Source organism: Lynx rufus, unplaced genomic scaffold (genome assembly GCF_022079265.1).
Source record: "Lynx rufus isolate CCGP_SWC_20201006 ecotype Redwood Valley unplaced genomic scaffold, mLynRuf1.p SCAF_10, whole genome shotgun sequence".
NCBI classification, from domain to species: Eukaryota; Metazoa; Chordata; class Mammalia; order Carnivora; family Felidae; genus Lynx; species Lynx rufus.
This window is the reverse complement of record NW_025814824.1, coordinates 68211269-68229869: the sequence shown is the minus strand read 5'-3', so window position 1 is coordinate 68229869 and position 18601 is coordinate 68211269. Positions and strand designations below refer to the sequence as shown.

At 41.8% G+C, this 18601-nt stretch overlaps 1 protein-coding gene across 2 annotated transcripts in view; it reads right to left on the bottom strand.

The window, feature by feature from the left end:
• Window positions 1-3907: 3907 nt before the first annotated feature.
• The window catches only part of ZNF462 (zinc finger protein 462), a 78185-nt gene continuing 63491 nt past the window's right edge, over window positions 3908-18601 (bottom strand). For both annotated transcript variants that reach the window (XM_047099373.1, XM_047099379.1), the window contains exons 10-12: window positions 9742-9874; window positions 5275-5398; window positions 3908-4115 (exon numbers count right to left, since the gene is read on the bottom strand). In XM_047099373.1, the coding sequence (XP_046955329.1) occupies window positions 3908-4115; window positions 5275-5398; window positions 9742-9874 (465 nt within the window). The remainder of the gene's footprint in view (window positions 4116-5274; window positions 5399-9741; window positions 9875-18601) is intronic.

Genomic DNA, 18601 nt, shown 5'->3' with positions numbered 1-18601 from the left:
CATTTGAGGAAGTGTATCAGCCAAAGCTCTCAACAATGATCCTAGGATTCGTGTATTGAAAGGATAGCATCATTAGATGAGTGTGGATTCCTGAGTCACCAGAAGGAAGCAGACCTCACACTGACCCTCATGAGAACATGTGGAAGAATTAAATCTCTATGGTTCCAAGGAGTTGCCCTGTTGCAGTCCCTACCATGATTAATGTATCAGTATATTCCACTTATTTTCCATAAAACAAAGTGGGAGTATGGATTAGACATCAACTCAATACAGACACTGTTATTTGATGGAGGCCATAAGAGAACAGCTGTCCATGGACAAGTTCTACGTCACTTTCTCTCCTTTAGAAAAACACAAAGAAACTTCTCAGCTTGCAGTTTTGGAAAAGGTTGAGTATCTCTTGAGCATTTGAAAGTAAATGTGAATGTGAATGTGATTCTTGATTGATCTTTCATTTCCTTGCCTACCAGGAAGCTCTGAGCCAAATACATGGTTTATGTATGGCCTCTCAGAATGCATTTTTGTCAGTTCTCCACCATAATTACTTTGCTACTCAGTCCTCATTTTCCCTTTGGGTTCTGATTTATCCAAATTTCTGTTTTCTGTGTTTTATGCTCTTTTAAGTGTCTTAAAAACTCTCCTCTGTGGAAGGGATAAGGAGGACAAGGAAAGTTGAGAACCAAATTTTTAGAACGAGTTCTGGACAAATGATCTGTGAGCCTTTCTTCTCCTAACCCTGGTGAAGGCAGATCGTATAAATCAGCTGAGTTTAACAATCAGTGATGTTGGTTTTAATTTACTCTTCTAGTTTTCATGACTATTAATTTTTCCTTTGATTTATAACAGTGTAGCTCAAAGAATATGTTAATGATAATAATAATTACTGGTGTAAGATAGTTGGTGGCAGTAGTTTAAAATAACTATGCTCATAGATTCAGGGTCCCCAGATGACATTTATTCATTAGTACTTCCTCCTTCTCAAGCTTCATATAGCACTTTGATTCACATTTTTGGTGGAAAACCTTCCCTCCATAAAATTCCCCCAATTGGTGATAAATATCTGATGTAGAAATATTAACTTTAAAACTCCCAGCTCATACCTCACCTTACTATTACCTTTGCTTTCCATACCTGTGTAGACTCAGTGGCTTGAATTAGCTCTCCTGTACATGCACTGAAAGACAACACTGTTATTATTCCCACATTTCTTATCTGTAAATGATCTACAATAGATGCACATAAACACATGTGAAAAAAATTCTTTATTAATTTCTCACATTTCATTACAAAATGTATGTTGCAAACAACTTGAATAACCTACTGGTGTGTTTTGTTGTTTTTTAAACCCTTGGCTTCAAGAACTCAGAATCTCCCTCTCTCCTATCAAGTATTGGGAAACACTGATTATTGGAGTCAACAGGTTCTCATTTTGCTATTTATCTTCTCTCAAGCTCTGAAAAAAAAATGTCCTCTGTATAAATTAAACAAAAAAATGTTGTAAATTCTATGTCATTACAGTCAACAGAATTATAATAATGCATCCAAAATGTGCGGCCACAAAATATCAGGTATATGTTTGAAAAAAGAAAAAAAATGACATTCTAGCCTTGTTAAAAGGATAATGGTCCCATATTTTTATTAACAGGTTAGCAAAACAAAATCCAATGGATTACAATATTTACATGTTATTTGAAAAATAAAGTAGTGATAAAAGCATGTCACAATTATTTTCTGTTTTTTTTTTCCTTTTTCTTTCTTTCTTTCCTTTTTTTTGCTTGATTTTTTTTGGTTTTTTTTTGTTTTTGTTTTTGTTTTTTTTTGTTTTTGTTTTTTTTTTTTTTTTTTTTTTTTTTTTGGTAACCATACAAACACCCAATCCAGGTATGGAACTGTTTAATACATTTGAAATGAGGCCAATTAAAAACAAATATGGACACAAAATGTTATCTTTGTCTAGATCACACTTTCCCCATTGTCTGGTTTCCACATGATGGCCCCCATCCCTAAAAAAAAAAAAATTAAATTAAAAGAAACTCCCTACAAATAAAACTTTTTAACAGCAAGAAAATAAAAGAAGAACATGCTTTTCAAGTAAGCACCTATTCCACAAATGCAATATCTTTCCATGGATTTTATTTGAAGCTGTGTGGGACACTGTCATCTCAGGATTCCCTGCCCCTTTCTTCCCTCCCCCTCCCACAACCCTTCCAAGTAAAAAAAACAAAAAACAAAAAACAAAAAACAAAAAAACAAAACATGAAAACCAAAGGACTCACACACACGCATACACACGAGCACACACACATCCAAGCACACACGCACACAGGCTTCTATAACCTAGGCTTCAAGGAAAGTTCTTTTCTACTTTTTGGAATGAAACCCTTTGTTCACAATCAGAACATATTATAAATGTAGACTTAGATTTAGTCTAAGCTGCTCCCTCCTGAAAAAGCTAATATTGGGAAACAGAGCAGCTGGCAGCTACATTAAAAAAAAAAAAAAAAAGTAGTTCTCCAGGCTCCTTATAGGATATAAGTATTTCTTGTCCACTCACCAAAGGGATGGGATTCTAGCATATCCCCTTGTTCCACAAAATAAATGAAAAAAACCCTCCCCCAAAACACAATGCAAACAAAAACAGAACACAGATTTTTAAATCACACACAAAAGCCAGCCCATCCTAACAGAAATTATTTGTGTGAGACGGATAATGTGTTAATTGACAAGCAACAAAAGGGTGAAGAGGACTTCCTCGTCTGGCCCACAAGCTGCATAGCTGTGCCGAAAAGTTTGGTTCTTTAGTTAAATTAAGGGGAAAAAAAAGTTAACTTCTTTGTTATTTCCATGTTTAAAATAAAGACATTCCTATTCACAAAAAACTAAATCTCCCTTACCCCCAAATTAAAACAACAATAACACGCACATAAAAAACAATTTATGTGAAAACTGAATTGTGCTGTGTTTGTAACACTCAAATTGATAGAAAATAAACATGTGGCAAACAAAACTCCACAGTCACCGTAAAATTAGCTCACATGAATCTACCAAATTCTAAATTATAGTTGAACACTAATAAACAGCTTACCTGGAATAAAGGATGACAATTCACAAACAGTTATCTAATAATTAAAGTCTGTTTCTTTTTTTTGTTTTGTTTTTTACTAAAATAATTAAAAAAATCACAGTATTTTAAGAAATAAAACCCACGTGGGGATTTTAAGCACAATTTGTGTTCCTTTCTTTAAAACTCTCTTTTTTTTTTTCTCCATTCACCGTCTTGCCCAGCAGTTCTCTCTACATTTAACCACAACGACGACAGGTAGTACTGACAAATGCAGAGAATTCCCTTGGTTAAGTTTGAGGTACTAGGAAACAGGTGACTGTTTTATGCAAAGCAGTTTTTTTGTTTTCTGTTTTTGTTTTTTGTTTTTTTGTGTTTTTTTTTTGTTTGTTTTTTCCCAAAGCGGCTGCAGTTAGGTCTTGAAAAAGCTTAAGGTATTAAAACTAGAAAAACGCACTGAAAGATGTGCGTCAAAAAGTTGTTCCCCTAAGAGAAGTCTTGTACTGTCACGGAGCTTGTTTCCACATCCTGTCCAAGACCACCACAGAGCACACCGTGTGCATGGGAGGTGCTTCCATATTCCGCAACAAATGACACTTCCATGATGAAGATCCGGAAGAAAAGGTGTAGTGATGGAAAAGGAGCCACATATTCCAACCATTTAAATAACTTTAATTTACATACTCACTCACACAGGTACCAGTGCTTTGAAAATAGATTGTTCAGTCCTAAAAAGCAGCTTTGTTCTGTCTTCTTTTCTGTCCCCGCCCTTCTCAGCCCAAGCTGGCCCTCCCCACTTTCTCATCACGGTTCAAGTACGGTTTGATTAAGAAGTTCACCAAACGCTTATTCTTTTTTGGCCTCTGCATTCTCCAGGAGAGATTTGTCAGCAGCTACTACACAGATGGCTACTGTTTCACTCTTTAGGGAAAAGTCTATCCCGATTGCCTCATCATCTTCCTTTTCCTCTATAGAGGGCATCTTAATACTGTCCTCCACACTCTCCTTCAGGTGGATTTCTTCTCTGCTCACCTGCTTGGTGTCATTCAACGCCCTGGAGAAACAGTGATGGTAGAGATGGATGAGTATGCCTTTTTTTCTAATTAAACAAAAAAGTCCTTATTTCCCTGATCCTAAAAAGACCTTGGGGTTTCCTTTGCATAAATGCCATGAACATATGAGTAAATTCTGAGTGATTTATCCTTTGCTACATGTTATGCTTAGGTCATGTATTTCAGCATCTTATTAAAGATGTGAACCTACAAAAATAGCCATTATTATACTGTTTTGATTATACCATGCCTTGTGTCCACATTAACATAATTATTTTATGTTCCCTCTTCTAGTGGGTGATAGGTCATAACTGGTAGTAGTAGCAAGAACTGTCTTATGCTCAAACTCCTCTGTGTAACCCATAAGCTTGGAGATTGGCTATATTTATGAAGACTAAAAGAGCAAATCAGGTAAAGATTTAATGGACGGATCCAGAAACAAATCATAAAAAACAAACAAAAAGTAAAAACCCAAAGATGGAACCCATGTCTAGGGAAACTTAGTTAGGTTCTCTGAAGTTTAGATGCTTGGGGTTTCAGGGGCATTTTCTACTCAGGAACTGACTCCTGGGTTCTCTCTGTCTGGCAGACTAAGAGTGCCTCGTCTAGGGGACGGTTTTATGTTCAAAGATCTTACAAGTGTTTTACGGATATGCTCCCACCTACCTGGGAGGCAGGCAGAAGCTGGCTCTGTCCCCGAGGCAGAGCATTGAAGGCACCAAGAGGTGCGAGGGAATGTTCAAGGCCACTCAGGGAATGAGTCATCACAGAGGCAGGAACAGAAGCCAGATCTTTTGACCCCGGTCCACGCTCTATCAGAGAATGTCAGGCTAATGAAAGCTGAAGGGACACTGGCTGGAGAACGCTAAACTTCCACGCGAGGGCTTGAGTGGGATTTGTCTTTCGTAAAGATGATTTTTCCTCATTTGAGTTGTGTCTGGGTGACCATTGAAAAAACCAACAGAAAAGAAGAAACCTAGTTCCTGATGGCTGCCTCTCCTCCCAAGCCCAGAAATAAAGTGTGACACAGAGGGAAGGGCCTACGGATTGTCAGGGGGACCAAAAACAAAACAAAACAAAACAAACAAAAAAAAAAACAGAACCTGCTCTCCCTGCCACTTCTCACTTTGGGCAAAGGCATCTTGGGACGGCTCAACTTACATGCCGTGTCTGAGCACGTGCCTTTCCCACTCAGAGCCCTGTGAGAACGCCCGTCCGCAAAATTCACATGGAAAACGCTTCTCAGTGTTAATAGCAGCCCCACGGTCAGCAAATCTCATCAGATCTGTGAGGAGAAAGCAGAAGTGTTACCTGTGTGCTGTGGGAGGAAGCAGAAGAGGGAAGTCAACATTCATTAGGAAACCTCCTTTCTTTCCTACTTTCACCCGTAAAACCCTCCATGAAGGCAATTTCCAGATTCCTTACTCTTAGTTCTCCTACTGGCTTCTCACGTCAGGGCATTTCTTGGATAGCCGTCAAGAGCAGCTCCTGGGTCCCAGGCCCCCAGCGGCCCCGTTCCTCCTCACTGCCTCATCACAAATAGTCTGGGTCTTTCTGGCCCGAAGAACCCCTTCTGTCCATTCCAACAGCGTCTCGGCAGCTTTTTCTATCGAATCTCTTCCTTCTAGGATGCTCTACCAGTGCCTCGCTATTTAGCACCTATTCATTTTCTATTTGACACAGGTTTATCTTTGCTCACTAAAAAGAATATAGAGGCACTGGACCAGGTTATGCGTAGCAGACCTCAGGGTTTCGATGCGTTCCAAGTAGAGCTGAGGGCTCACGACTTGTGCTCATCTGTCACGGATGTCATAATCAACACCTCACAGGGTGGCAACGAGCACTGAATGAGATCTGCGAGCAAAGAAGCTAGCGTGAACGAGAATCCTGGGAAGCGGGGAGGCCAGTTTGTAAAAGTATGTCCTGAGCTAGTGAGGGCCCCTGGCTGGCTGCCTGACATCTACTCCTCAATTGGTGGTACTCATGAATGTGGGGGTATAGACATTTCTGGAAGGTCTGTTGCAAACATCAAATACTGACGGTCGTTTTGTTTTCTCCATGGCGCTGGGCACATGTTAGGGGTCTGATCAATGTGGATTGGCTGGCTAATTGTTTACAGACCACTCCTCCTGGCAAACTCAAAGATGAGAGCTCACGTGGCCTTTGTGTTCTCCCGAGTCCTAAGCCCATATGTCTTTCATTATACCACAGAGAGCCAATCTCCTTGTGGATAATAAACAGCAGGGCCGAGACGGTCCTGCAGCCACGCAGCAGAGTGAGGGCAGCATACGGGGAAATGTCCATCATCTCTACATATCTGATCACCCTATGCTTGTACATACAAGATGCTACAGGAAGATGTCCTCTGGTTGAAACACTTCATCTAATAAAATCCTCAGGATGATGTTAACAGGATAGGTGTCTCTGTGCTGCCTTAATCTTTAGCACAAAACGCTATGTGAATGGGCCAGTTTTAACAAAAGATGAAACATTTTCTCACAAATTAAGAAGATCACCACACAAGCCATTAAAAATAATTGCACAGACTATCTTCCTTGATTCTTTTCATTGGAAATGAGACAGCACCATCTGCTCTGCGCATTAATTCCTTAGCAGGGATTATCTTGGGCAAGAAATCAACAGAATGCCTTCCTGACTCCTCCCAACTGCATAATGAGAGGGGGGTGGGGAGGATTCTGCTTGGGTTAATTTTGATTTCTTCATGCCTGGTTTCTTCTCTTTCAAATTCCCTCCGAGCTTCCTAGGCAGGACCTGCGATATGGCCACGGTCAGTCTTCTCTCTAGTTCCCGTGTTGGAAAGGGCGCTGGGAATGGGGTGGCTACAAGGACATGAGCCCCCTGCACTGAGCATGCCTGATGAAAGTCTACACTTGCCAACGAGGGGCATGCTCCTGGCACATTTGCTCCTTTACCCTTAGGAAACATGAAACCAGTCATCTATTCTTTCCAATGGCTCATGCTGTTTCATCCTCAAAGGAGGAGGCCAGTCATTACCTGTCACACATCAAATAGCTCTCCATCAGCCCTGAGAGCTGCACTAAAGCCACCTCCCGCTCTACTCCTAGAAGACAGACCGTCTGGCAAAAACTCCCCGAGGCTATTGTGTGCCATTTCTTCTCATTGGCAAGAATATACCTAGATGGTGGAGAATGGATTCAAAGGAGATGAGACAAAGGAGGCTGTTCTTTCAAGGATCGGAGAGGGGGATGGGGAGGGTTAGGCTTGTAATTCTCATTAACATTACTAGAAGTTACTCATGTAAATCCCCTACCCTCAGAGAGAGGAATACATGCCCCTCTACCCAAAGACGTTCCCCCCCACCATGTGGTTACGGCTCATGAATGTGGATACTACACTTTCCAGTGAGAAGTGATCAGACACCATGAAATTCTTTACAGTCAAACCAAACTGGTCTGTCGCCCCAGTGTCCACGCAAAGGGGGCGGCCAAGCCAGGCAACGAAGGAAATTTGCCTGGTGCCCCACGCACCTAACTGCCATCTATTTTTCTAATTTGCTATGCTTTCATTCTGGAGGAGTCACAGGGAGGGGAAGACTAAAAGGGCTTCTTGCCTCTGCAACACTTGTAACCTCTAAAATCGTATGTGCTCAGCCTTAGAGATGAAAACAAGTCATAGTAACCAACAAGGAATAACTTATTTCCTAAACAACAGCAGGGCACAGAGCACCATGAAGCAAAAGGAGCCTCTGTCCCCCCTGTCAAAAGCATCCTCTTCTGGAGAACTCTGCTAACAGTGCACAGACGTTAAAGAATTCATCACTAAGAACATATTTGTGAAATGTTAAAAAAAAAAAAAAAAAGGAAAAGAAAATTAGAAACCATGCTTCCTCAGATCACAGCCATTTCCCTTGCAAGAAATGGATCACTAAGGCATCTACTAATAAAAGTTGTAACTTTACAAGGGCAATCAACGTACGTGGTAGGGTGTTTTATTTGTCCACTCATTTTTCAGGTTGACCATGGGTACGGGGGTTTTGAAGAGCGGGCAGTCCCTGCTGTTGTCTTCACTGGGACTTCAGGGGCCCGAATGGACCCCCACACTGCAAACCTGTGGTCCCCTGCTACAGTTGTCATGGTGGGGATGGAGTGGAAGAGGGGCTGGGCAGGAAAGAGAACAGGGAGGAGAACCTCCAAGCGAAATGGCCACCAGAGAGGCATTTGGAGGCCTGCAGACCCACCGGGTAAGGAGGAGAGACAGTGGCATTCTGCAGATGTGCACCTCGGAGGGAGGCCCTAAGGGGATTCAGGTCTAGGTTCCCTTCAGTGAAGAACATCCCACTGCTCAAAGTGTTCGAGAAATGAGATGTAGTATAAAGAGATCTTGGCTTTGGAGCCAGAAGACCTAAATTCGGCTTCCAATATATATGTTTTTCCTTTGAACAAACTCTTAAATTTTCTGGGACTGTATGTCCCCCTTTGCAAAATGATAATACATGACATGGCAGGGCTATCATCGATGAGGTGGTTACTATGCTTCAGGAACTGTGCTGGTGTCTTGTACATCATCTCATTTAAGCTCTCCACATCTCTAGGAGGTAGGTGATATTATTATTGTCAGTACACGCAGATGGGATAAAACGATTTACCCAAAGCCATAGAGCTAGTTAATAGCACAACTGGGAGCCAAATTCAGGCAGGCCAACTGCAGAACCCTCTACGTGATATCAGATTAAAGAAAATACTGGACGTGGCACATAAGGATGCTCCATGCCGATAACCTCATCCCATTCTTATCGTCACTGGGATGGTATCTATCCTGTGTATTTCTCATGTTTGTTATCCAGGTGCTTTTGATGAACCCCTAATAACTACACTAACACATCTGAAACCCATAGTCTTATATGCACCCTCTGGAGATTTCCACAATATTCTATGTTGAATACAGAAAACCAACTCTAGATCATATAAATGTAGGCCTACATTTTTTTTTGAATGGTTATATAGATATACTTTTCAAAAGCTTTATCTTGAGAATAATCCTGGACTCAGAGGAAATTGGAAAAAGAGTACACAAATCCCATGAAAGCTTGCTTTGTGAACACACGGCTGAATGAAAACTGTCACTCCCTTTCTCTCTCTTTACAAGGTGTTAAGGGCCAGGCAGAGGGACTTCCGGAGAGGGCTCAGGGTTCGAGTTCTTTGCAGCCTCCCCCACCACACAGCAGTGGCTGCCCTACCAGCAGGAATTTTACGTAAGCGCTCAATGGGAAGTTCACTTACATTCCTCGTAATGAAACGTTAAGCTCATTTACATTTACGGTGTCCTCTGTGTTACTGTCTGCCCATCCTTATTGTGAAGCTTCCCCAGACACCAGTGGTCCTTATTAAAAACAAATCACCACCATATATTTTTTAACAAACATATAGCTATAGTTAGAAAATGTCTGTTTTCCTTGAAGTTTCTATGGCTGGTAATAGTTTACAAAGACATGGCCCCTGACATGTTTCTTAAGTCAGTCTGTTCTGCTACTTAACTAAGAAGGATCATTCCTTCTGTTCCTCCTACAACAACCTTCTGCCTCCCTTCTGTCTCACCATGGACGTGCTAGATGCCATCTGGGCCTCCGAGGGCAGGGCTGAGACTAACCTCTGTCATCAGCCTTGCTGTTCATTTCTTCTTCCTTGTCCTCGTCATCACTGCTGGAGCTCTCCATCTTTTCCTTCATCTGTTCCAGCTGATCCAAGTTAACCCGTCCAACCAGCTCAAAGTTACGGCTCACCTGAAAAAGGCCCAAACAAATGATAGAATAATGAACCGCAGACTGAACAGGGTTCTCCCTAGGGGAGAGATCTTTCCAACGTCATCTTCCAATGACCGTGTTTTTGGAATCAGGACAGTACAACACCAGTGCCTAGGAGACCCTTTTCTTCACTTTGACTATTCCAGAGGCAGGTCTGTCCTCATTCGGGCTGGAATGTCCACATTCCAACATTTTTAAAGGAACACTGGACCTTCCTTACTAGATTTAGTATAAAATGTGAGCTACAGTCAACAGGAAATCAAAGTATCACAAAGCCTGGGGTACAGAGTAGGTGTCCAATGATACCTTTTGAGTTGATTTCAAAGGTGTAACTTTTTTAAACTACCTAAGTTTCAAACACCTCTGGAGGTGAAGAGGCTCTGGAAGGTTCCTGAAAACTTAGCATGAGAATCACAACCTTCTTCCCCACAGTCTTATAAACCTGGAGGTCTGGGGGCTACCCCAGCTTAGGCCAGAAAACAACTATCCAACTCCTGACTCCAGTAAATGGAAAACAATACTGTCACTGTCAGTGTTACTGTTTTCAAAGCTGACCATAACCTGTAGATTGAAGCTGGGATTACCTGAGAAGAATCTAGACGAGTAACTCCTAAAAGCCCTTTAAGTGTTAACTATGGCTGATTTTTGTTTATGTAAAACATGGTTAGAATAATGTGGGAATCCAAACTTTCTTCCAAACAACACCCAAGGGAAATAAAAATCCACACTAAAAAAACTTTATAATGATGTTGCGTTTAGGGTTCTTACGTCAACAGTAGCACAAAATTTACCTTCTTGACTAATCTATTTTCAGAGTTTCTCCAGTTTGTATGCATAGAATTATCAGGAATGACAGGTTAGCACAGGACTCAAGCCAACAGTATGTCTCAAGTCATTCAACTGCGATGGGCTATTCCTCTGTGGAAGGTGCCGTGCTCCCCCTGTTGGGGGCCGGGGGAGGGACCCACAGAGATGAGTGAGACCCTGTCCTGGCCTCCAGAGGCTCACAGTTTAGTTGGGGAGGGAAGGCAGACATCATTCATTAGATTTCAAGGTAGATTTCAAGAGCTGCTACAGAAGAGACAGAGCATATTGAGGGCACAGGAGAGGAAAGGGAGAATTTACAAGATAATCCCAAAATACTCTCTGGGACTAGACTGGAACAAAGATTTGCTGAGCACCACCAATTCCATATGCCTGGCAGATGGGAACATCATCATCAACTGTGACAAATGCGAGAGAAAAAGACTCAGAGTAGCAGGGCCAATAGACAGTCCTGTGAAAAGACTTAATATTGCCCCAACAACATCCTGTAGAAGGTAGGCAGCGTGCAAAAGGAGGAAGAAAACTCAGGATAAACACACTTTTAAAGTGAGAGGAATAATAGATTGATCCGACTTTAATAATGCAGTCCATGAAATCAGTTGACAGTGGACTTTGCCAACAGCCCAACATGAGGGAGAAAAGAAGTTTCTGTTGCTCTCATTGCTAAACGCTCAGGGAAGGCAAGAGCTTGCTTTGCTCATCTGCAGAATTAATTAAAATGAAAAGTTAATGGACTAAGGTGAGAGGGAGGAAGAGTCACGTTCAGAATCTTTAGTGCTCTTTCTTGCTAACAGTTCACAGTAACTGTCTTCAAGGGACTTCTGCTTGCAGCACCTTCCTACCTGGGATGTATCTACCACGCCTCACTTGTACAGACCCACAAGGACTTTTATTTCTTTGTTTGTATGACATAAAACCAAAAAAGAAGAGCAGAAGGAGAATGAGGTTTGAAGTCTGACAGACCTGACTTTGAGTTCACAGTTTGCCATTAACCATGAGATTGTGGGGAAGTTACTCAAGGTACACCCTCAGTGTCCTCGTTTGTTAAAGGGGGTCAGCCCAGTACCTAAAACATAATAGTTCCCCAAAATGTAGTTTCCTTCTCCTTTCTGGGAACGTGGCCTTTTCCAATTTTGGCTTTTGGAAACACTTATAACAAGCATCGTAAATGAATATTTATGAAGTTATGTTTAGCCACAAAGTCTACGTTTTAACCAAATAGCATTTATGACAAATATTTGAATAAAAGTTTTCTGGGTTGCCAGTTTTTCAGGAAAAGGAGGCAAGGTTCCAATTTACCTAACTTTGAAATATGTGTAAAGTAACATATCCTTATGTGACCAAAATTTTCTTTTCTTTTTTGTTTTCATAAACGTTTATTTACTTTTGAGAGAGAGATAGAGAGAGGGAGGAAGAGTGCGAGCAGGGCAGGGGCAGAGAGAGAGGGGGACAGAGGATCTGATGCGGGTTGACAGCAGCGGTCTGACGCGGGGCTTGAACTCATGAACCATGAGATCATGACCTGAGCTGAAGTCGGATGCTCAACCGACTGAGCCACCCAGGTGCCCCAAGCCTAGCCTTTTCTGACCACCTTCCTCCGCTTTGCACCTCTAGCCGGGGCAACTGCAGGTGTGTGTGAAGGGCATGAGGGCGGCCGTTGCCAGGAAATGAAAATAAGGAAGCCAAGATAAGATAGGTCAAAAAGAATCCTCAAATGTCTCCTTTAATCAGGTCATTTATCCGTTCAGTCATTTGTTCGTTCCTTCAACAAGGACCCCACGTATGCCAGGCCCCATGCTAGATGGAGAAGCCCCTGCTTCTCAGGGAACTCATGACAGAAGGAGATCTGTCACAAAACCAAATGTTATGTTTTTCTTTTCCTCCTTCTGGGTTTTTCTGAGGACTGTATTTGCCCATTTTCCCGTCACCATCATCCCTCCACCGGAAAACTGTTAACATGTTGGAGTCTGCACAATTTTAAAAGAGTACATGACATTTTCACGGTATGACGTTCATCCGGGGCTAACCCGGGATTTATTTGTCCTGAAGCTTTCTAAAATCTTTGTTAGGCAATTAAAAGATTTCAAAGTGAAAACTCAAAATTTTGCTATTTAACCAGAAGATTTTAAAATAAAAACCCTTTATGATGTTGGGTTCTCCCTAAACTTTAAATTCCCAAATCAGCCATCTGATATTAATATAACAGGAAGACTCCTTGATGCATTAACAATGTCTTTTAACTATTATTTGGAATTTTAATTACTTCTCAAAGATGTTAGTGCTTTATCATATTCATTTTTTAAAAATACCGTGGTTTTTAAAATGGAGGTATAGCTAACACCCAATATTACAGTAGTTTTGGGTGTACAATGAGGTGATTGGTTTATACATTAGGCTACGGTCACCACCATGGTAGATACGTCCAATCAGTCCACGTCGCCATTACAACACCACTGGCTCTAGTCCCCACGCTGCGCCTCTCATCCCCGTGACTCATTCATAACTGGAGGCCTGTATTTCCTATTCCCCTTCACCCGTTTTGCCCCTCCCACCACCCCCTTCCTTCTGGCAACCCTCAATTTGTTCTCTGTATTTATGGGTCTGTTTCTTTGTTTATTAGTTCGTTTTCTAGATTCCACATTTGGTACCTGTCTTTCTCTGACTTATTTCACTTAGCATCATACCCACCAGGTCATCCTTGCTGCAGTTTTGAGCCACCGTCTCTCACCTGGAACACTGCAAGCCCCCTCCCTCCCTCCTCGCTGCTTTCCCAGCATCCCGTCTTGCATCTATTTTCCCGTGTGGTCTGAGAGATTAAAAATAAATATGTAAGTCTACTCATGTCAGTTTCCGCTTGCCCGGAGGACAAAATCTCAACTTCTCACTGTAGTTGGAAATGGCCAGCTATCTCCTCACCGGGCCCACCTTCTCCAGACCACCTGAACCGCCACCATCCTGAACTTACTGACGTTCCCAGACTACGCCATGCTCTGGACTTTCTGCCTCTTCCTGCACAGGCCACTTTCTCTGTCTGAAATTCTCTCTACCTGCTTCTGTTACTCAGGGACTCCTCCGTCTTCTAGCCCTGCTTCCGTGTCACTACATCCTCCGTAAATCTCCGTAAACTCCTCCTCGGTTGAATGTCCTGGCTCTATGCTTCCGCGGCACCCCCCCTCCCCTTTTATAACTCCTCCCGCTCAGTGGTTAACTATTTATGGCCTGAGCCTCCCCCACTGAACTGTAAGCTCATGCGGACAGACAGACAGACACTCTGTGCATCTCTTTCACAGCTGGATCTCCACGGCTGGTGCAGTGTCTGCGTTAGAGGGGGTGCTGCTCTCTCCTGCCTACATTACTTCTTCGTTTTAATTTACTATGTCTTTCTTTCCTAAAAGCACGCATGAAGAATAACTGGAAAATAGAAAAAGCTTCAGGTCCAACTATCTATACATATAACTGTTAATGAGTTATTGTATTTCTGTATTCCTGTTCTCTATGCATAGATTATTTAATTGCTGTAATCATGTTAAAACCTACAAGTGTGTATCCTGCTTTCTTTTATGCCTGGCATGGTATAAATACCATTAATGATCATTTTCAATCACTATAACCAACTGAATGGACTACACCTTACTTGACTCCCCCCATATGAGTTTGCCTTTGGCTCTTGGCTTTTCACTATTAAAAATGCAGCAAGCCATCTTACTGTATATAAGTCTTTCTTTCATGTTTAGCTTTCACTTTATGGGCTAAATTTCCAGATGTGAAATCAACTCAAAAGCCATGGACTTTACTGAAGTTCCAACAGATTTCTAGGTCGGCTTCTGAAGTGATCATACCAGTAAGTTACTTTCCGGACCTAGAGATTGCGCATATGCAGAGGACATACTGAGGGAAATTCACTTCTTTCTCTGGAGGTGCCAAGAAATTGACTGTCTTGTCTCCCAAAAGGCCCACAAGAGAGGGAGAAAGACCAAGGGTAAGAGTTCGAGATTTAGAACCTGGTTCCTTGAAGCCTTTGGAAGGCAAAAGAAACCATACATGTGTTTGAAGATGGGCTTGTTCAAATACATAATCCCTCAGACTGTAAAACTATATATAGATCCTTATATCCGTGAAAGTTATTTGCGATTGCCCATGAATCCAAAGTCCCCTGTGCAGGCCAGTAGCCCTTAAGAATGTGAGACGAACCGCCAACAACCAGCAGAACCTTTACCCGTTAACACTGGAGTGTGCTGACGCTGTAAGCCCTTCCGTGCTCGCGCCTCGTATTCAAGCTTTGCAACTATGTTTGTCTTTCTGTCTGTTGTTTTTTTAACCATTCAGCAAAATGAATGAATTTCCCTAGGTATGAAGGAATTTCCATATTCGAGGCTTATTCTAAGGGGAGAAGTATTGTATGATTTACAAATATTACAAGTTGAACATGCATTTTCATGCTGTCCTATGGTGACAAACCCAGTCTTACAGGCAAGACTGATATAAACTTGCTGGTTAACGAAAGAATGAAATCAGACACCCTTGTCTTCAAATTACTTCGCAGACATTAAATGGGGGGATCGCGATGAAGAAAAAAATCCCTTAATGTTTCCAGAGTTCCCCCTCCTTCTCACTTAACATTTGTACCTTCAAAAGGGACAAGCTGTCAGGATGTTCACGTCACCTAACACTGCATGTTCATGTTACGAAGAAAGGCCAAAGTGAACATTTTTATTTCTAGAAGAAGTGACACCAGAGAGCACGGGAAAGCTGCCTCTTACACGAGAAATGCCCATCTCAGTCCCATACCAAGGATGCGTAGAGCTGCAAAGATTTTAAAGGCCTTACAGCATGGCGGGCAAACTTTCTGCAGAGCACCCGATAAGCAAGTATTCCAAGCTTTCTGGACCATGTAGTTTCTGTCACAACTACTCAACTGCCGCTGGGTCTTGAAAGCAACCACAGACAATACAGAAATGGATGAGCATGGCTGTGTTCCAATGAAACTGTATTTACAGGCACTGGAATTTGAAACTCATATAATTTCATGTGTCATGAAATACTACTCTCTTGATTTTTTTTCAGTCATTTAAAAATATCAGAACCGGGGCGCCTGGGTGGCGCAGTCGGTTAAGCGTCCGACTTCAGCCAGGTCACGATCTCGCGGTCCGTGAGTTCGAGCCCCGCGTCGGGCTCTGGGCTGATGGCTCGGAGCCTGGAGCCTGTTTCCGATTCTGTGTCTCCCTCTCTCTCTGCCCCTCCCCCGTTCATGCTCTGTCTCTCTCTGTCCCAAAAATAAACGTTGAAAAAAAAATTAAAAAAAAAAAAAATAAAATAAAAATATCAGAACCATTCTTAGCTGGTGGGCCATATAAACACAGGCAGTGGGCCAGATTTGATCTATGGTCTAGAGTTTGCCAACCTCTGACTTATAATAGCAGGTGGTCTAGGGGCGCCTGGGTGGCTCAGTCGATTAAGCCTCTGACTTTGGCTCAGGTCATGATCTCACAGTTCGTGAGTTCGAGCCCCATGTTGGGCTCTGTGCTGACAGCTCGGAGCCTGGAGCCTACTTCACATTCTGTGTGTCTCTCTCTGCTCCTCCTCCACTTGTGCTCTCTCTTTCAAAAATAAATAAATAAACATTAAAAAAAAATAATAATATCAGGTGGTCTACCCAGCGATCTCTGCCTATCTTTGAAAGTCAGAACGAGAATGAAATCAGTAGGAGAAAGGGTCAGCACAGCATTGTCTCTGCGATTTCTTATAGGAAGACGGTCAAAGGTGCGGGTAAAAATCTTGAATTCAGAGCATTTCGATCAGAGCTCCCGTAAAAGCTTCTAGAAGGGACATTCAGCTAAGTATATTAAAGTTCTACAGAAGAGAAGCCGTGACACCATATTTGCTTTGCTCCGTGCTGCCCTCCTATTTTGTAGACACCTTTATCAAGCACAAATCATGCTGGCTTGTGGTTCTTTACTTAAGCTTGTGTTACCTCCTCGCTTATAAATTCTTCCAGGGTAGCAACCATTTCTTATTTAGCTTTAAATAAGCGCAGAGTTTAAGGTCGGTCATCGAGTTGACACACAATAAATGTTATTTGAATGTACTGGTAACATAAAAACCATGGGAGACCATAAAGTATAAAGAACCTCATAATACTGTACCCAATGATAAAAATTTGCTGGCTAATAAGACTAGATATTTTCTAAAAGATTTTGTTCAATTCTTAACAAATATCTATTACATACTAAAAATTAATCCAGGTGTTTTCACATGTATCCCTTAAACCCTTATGACCACTCTGAGAGAGATGTGTTACCTTCCATATTTGTAGATGAGGACGGCAACACTAAACAAGTTCAGTGATAAAGCCAGGATTGGAACTCATATCTTCAGATGCCATGGCTCCAGCTTTCCCCATTATAATGCAAATCACCTAGAGAAATGCAAAATTAGCGCCCCCCCCCTGCCCCAGATACCGACTGAACATAAGAGGAAGGCAGAAAGGTACTGTGACTTTATAATGTTGCAAAACTTGATGGGATAGAGGAGTAGAGTCTTTTGAGAATTTTTTTCAAAATAAAAACCTTTCTAAGAACAATAAGAAGAAAGGACAGAAAAGTACCCAGGAGGGTATGGAGCACAGAGGTCAAGGAGAATATCTACTTTCTTTTGTAATCACTGAGTCAGAAGCAGAAAAGATGCTTCTGCCAGACTTAGCTCAGCAAAAGCCCAGACAAAACGAAGTTATTTGGAAAATCTCAGGATAACTGCAGTCACAGGTACTGAAAAAGCCAAGTAAGAAGCATCATTAAGAAAGTCAAAGAACTTTGTTGCTGGCCAAATGAGCTGTTGCCAATCTACTAAACTTAAAATCTAGGGAGGAAAGATGCGGTCAGTGTTGCCACATTTTGCTTACGTGAACAAGCAGGATACTTAAAATTTCCTACTTGAAAAGCGATTTCATATATTGGTTTATTTAGCAAACAGCTACCAGATACTTTATTGTACGCAGGGAATTATGACTAGATTTGGGAAGAAAAGACAAATAAGTAATGCGGTTTCCATTTCAAGAATGTTGCATCCAATGGCAAGACAAAGACTTGTTAAGAGTTAAGTGTAAGTTGAGGCAGATTGAAATAGGTGCCTTAACCAAGGAACAGTCTCATGCGGCCTCGGAAGCAGGAACAATGAACCCTGGAGAGTTTAGTGGACAGTTTCAAAAGTTACAGGCAGAGAACCTCTCCAACTGCCTACTTGAAAAATAACATGTGTGGTTCTGCGAGGCACATCCCTCTGAAAAACGGTCACACCTCTTGCTCATCTACTTCTGATTTCTCAGTCTTCCAAAGTCCCTGAAAGAAGCAGGGTCTGTAGCTGACAAACCAAGAAGCAAGACGAAGCAGAGTTGAAATGACCTGATCTTTTAGAGAAACATTCGCCTTGCACAAATCCTCAGTCGATCAAGACAAAGCTGCTGGTACGAAGTTTTGAAATGAAATACAATCCAGAAAAAAGTGTGGCCAAAGGTGTGTTGTATAATTTGGGAAGGTTTTCCTTTGGTTTTGTTTCTTCTCCTTTCCTTTGCGGAACACAAATGCTCTATGTGACTTTTTGCCACCATGGATTTCACTAGTCCAGAAAGCTGAACGATTTTATTGGCGAAACTAAAATGTTGGGGATTCCTCCTGAGCTTAATGTTCTGCTGCTTCCCCTAGACTGGCAAAAAGTAAGAGGAAGAGATACGAGTTCCTTAGAGTTCGGCCGCCTGAGGCTCCATTTGTATAAAAAATTAAAAACATTTCAGAGTAAATTCAATTAGTGAATGTGTATTGCCTGAATAGACTATCCTTCTAAATTTAATATAGCGAACATGACAATTTTATGAGCTAACCAAGTTAG